This window comes from Montipora capricornis, chromosome 8, assembly GCF_036669925.1.
Source record: "Montipora capricornis isolate CH-2021 chromosome 8, ASM3666992v2, whole genome shotgun sequence".
Taxonomy (NCBI): domain Eukaryota; kingdom Metazoa; phylum Cnidaria; class Anthozoa; order Scleractinia; family Acroporidae; genus Montipora; species Montipora capricornis.
The window spans coordinates 49,425,315-49,427,814 of NC_090890.1; the positions used below are offsets into that span (position 1 = coordinate 49,425,315).

The 2,500-nt window shown below is 38.4% G+C and overlaps 1 protein-coding gene across 1 annotated transcript in view; it reads left to right on the forward strand.

Moving 5' to 3' along the window:
- Nucleotides 1–2,500, forward strand: part of LOC138060577 (uncharacterized) — a 94,619-nt gene that overhangs the window by 91,178 nt on the left and 941 nt on the right. The window contains exons 16-17 of the mRNA XM_068906422.1: nt 1,857–2,071; nt 2,278–2,500. The exon at nt 2,278–2,500 is cut by the window's right edge and continues 941 nt beyond it. Coding sequence (XP_068762523.1) covers nt 1,857–2,071; nt 2,278–2,445 — 383 coding nt within the window. The 3' untranslated portion in view covers nt 2,446–2,500. The remainder of the gene's footprint in view (nt 1–1,856; nt 2,072–2,277) is intronic.

Here is a 2,500-nt window from a genome sequence, read left to right on the forward strand (position 1 = left end):
CTACGGTAGAAATGTGAACCTTAAGGACATTTTGGCTTCGTTCAGTAGGCTCTCCCAACTAGACTGTTTCGCCTTGTTCTTTCTCTTTACTTTGGGAGACTTGGAACTCAAATCGCTACAAACAGGTAACATAACGACACCAGGGACGAGAAAAGACACGCATGGAATAAGGTAAGCCATTTGTATTTCCATGAATATCATCGTAACTCCCTTACAAACCCTTATATTACATTTGACGCCATTTTGTTTGCGAGAGCTTGGGCTGCCTTGGGCTGCCTATGTTTCAATACATTGAGGCCAGTTTTTCTCTTTTTGTCTTACTTTCGTTTCGGGTTTCTTAAATAAATAAGGAAAGTTAATTGTCGTGTAGGTTATCGCTTGTCTTTAGGAACTCGTTTTTGACAAAAATATCAAAATTTAGCAAGCAAGAATTCATTGTTTTCTTTGGGGCAAAAATTAGCATTTTCAGCCATGTTTACCGCTTTTGTAAGACTAATACGTTTGCAAAAAACCGGTCAAACTGATCTTCTGGCGTACAAATACCGTAAGATATTTATACTTGTTTTGGGTGTTATTTGTACTCTGCTGACTGCATTTGAATAGTAAATGCATTAATTTATTTACTCATTAATTTAAAATTAAAAAAAAAAAGCATCATTAGTATTTCAAGCAGCAGCCCTTCGTCAGATCGAGGGGCTCATCCATGCACTGTGATATTTACTACATCAAGACAGTTAAAACCAAATTTTTGTCCGTCCATCCCTACTGACCAACTTCGACATTTTAGAAACTGAAGGGGAGAGAGGGAGAAAGGAGAATATAAGAAATACCATATATCGTACTTCGGATAAGGAATGTTTTGATCATCGCATGCAGTGAAGTGAGCAACTTGAGCAACTTAAGCAGGTGCAATGAAGCCTGAAGAAAAAGTCCAGCCTTGAACGGGATTCAAGCTGCGCATTACCTTGGGATTGCGCGGCACACTGCTCTGCACACTTCCCTTTTACGAGATATGATACAAACACGTAACTGAACAGCTCCCAGATGACTTGATAGATCAGTTGGTAGAGCAGTCGGCACGGTCATGCGCAGTTTGAATCCCCTTCATGCCTGGACGTTTTTCTCAGACTTCACAACTACTTAAGCTCACTGCGATGATCAAAATTACATAACAGTTTAGTAACTATGAGTTAGAACCTCATCCCTTCTCAATCAACTGTAAATCAAAATTACCTAAGAAACCTGTTTTTCTTTTAAGGTAGCATTATTCACTCTTTTCCGCTTGCTTTGCAACGGAGTTCTTTTTAAAAAATGATCACGCTTTTATGTAAAGCCTTATTCCCTAAGCACTCGTTGGATATGAGATGGTAGTAAGCCAACGAGTCCTAGCCCACAAAAAGATCAATAAATCTTTCGGATTTTATTCCTTGGATGCTGTCTTTCAGTAGGATTTTGTAACATTGTGTAGGTTCATGTGAGGCCTGTAACTGTAATGTTTCTTCTGTTAAAATTCCGAAGTTTCGCCGAACCACGCATTATCAGGGATAAGTTAAAATATTTCATCATTGAGCTTATATACGGAATGATGTATAAAATAAAAATATGTGAAAAACTCAATGCTGAATATTTTTGTTATTTCGGATGATTCCGGGAAAGCTCGGAATTTTAACAGAGAAGAGAGTGTTACAGTAGATGTAGGCCTCACTTGAACCTACATATCTTTCTGATTTTACACTGCTGAAACAAAGGGTATAGTATGCGTACAGTTACTATATTTTGAGAGAATCGTATAACATATTTTAAATTGATTTCTTTTTTACTTGCAAAATTGTAACTGACTGTTTTGTCTCTTACAGATTTTTTCAAAATCCATCGAGGTGACGTCATTCGATGTACCGTCATGTTTGAGCACGAGGAAGAGAGAGATGGGAAATTTCATGTTCCTGTTAGATTTACTGTTAATGACACCAGGATAGAACGTGAAGGGGGCCATAGATTCATAAAATCCAAACCTGACGACCCTTTGTACCCGTTCATTGGGTTTTGCGGCGAAAACAGTGCGTTAGCAAAGGTGAAAAAGATTTAAAAAAAAAACAAACAAACAAATAAAAAAAGCAAACCTGAAAACAAAACGACTTAGCAGAACAGTTTGCAAAGCCTGCGCTGTTCAAAGGAATCCCTAATGCAGTATTTGCTGTACGTCATTTTAAACTTGACGCGAGATTAAATTGCCAGGTATACTATTTTCTCAGTTAGGATTTCATCTTGTATTTCCAGATGCGCGCGAGAGATGATGTCGACTATCAAGACCTGCAACTGCAAGAAGTCAAATCTGAACTCACCGAGATGAAATCGCAACTTAATGACGTGACAGCTCAGCTTCGTGAGGCGATGTCTAAACTTGACGCTGTGCTGACAAAGGCTGGCGAGAAACAGAATGAATAAGGAAAGCCGGAGAAAGACAAACTCGCCATCAAAGTAAAAAAAAAAAAACACACAC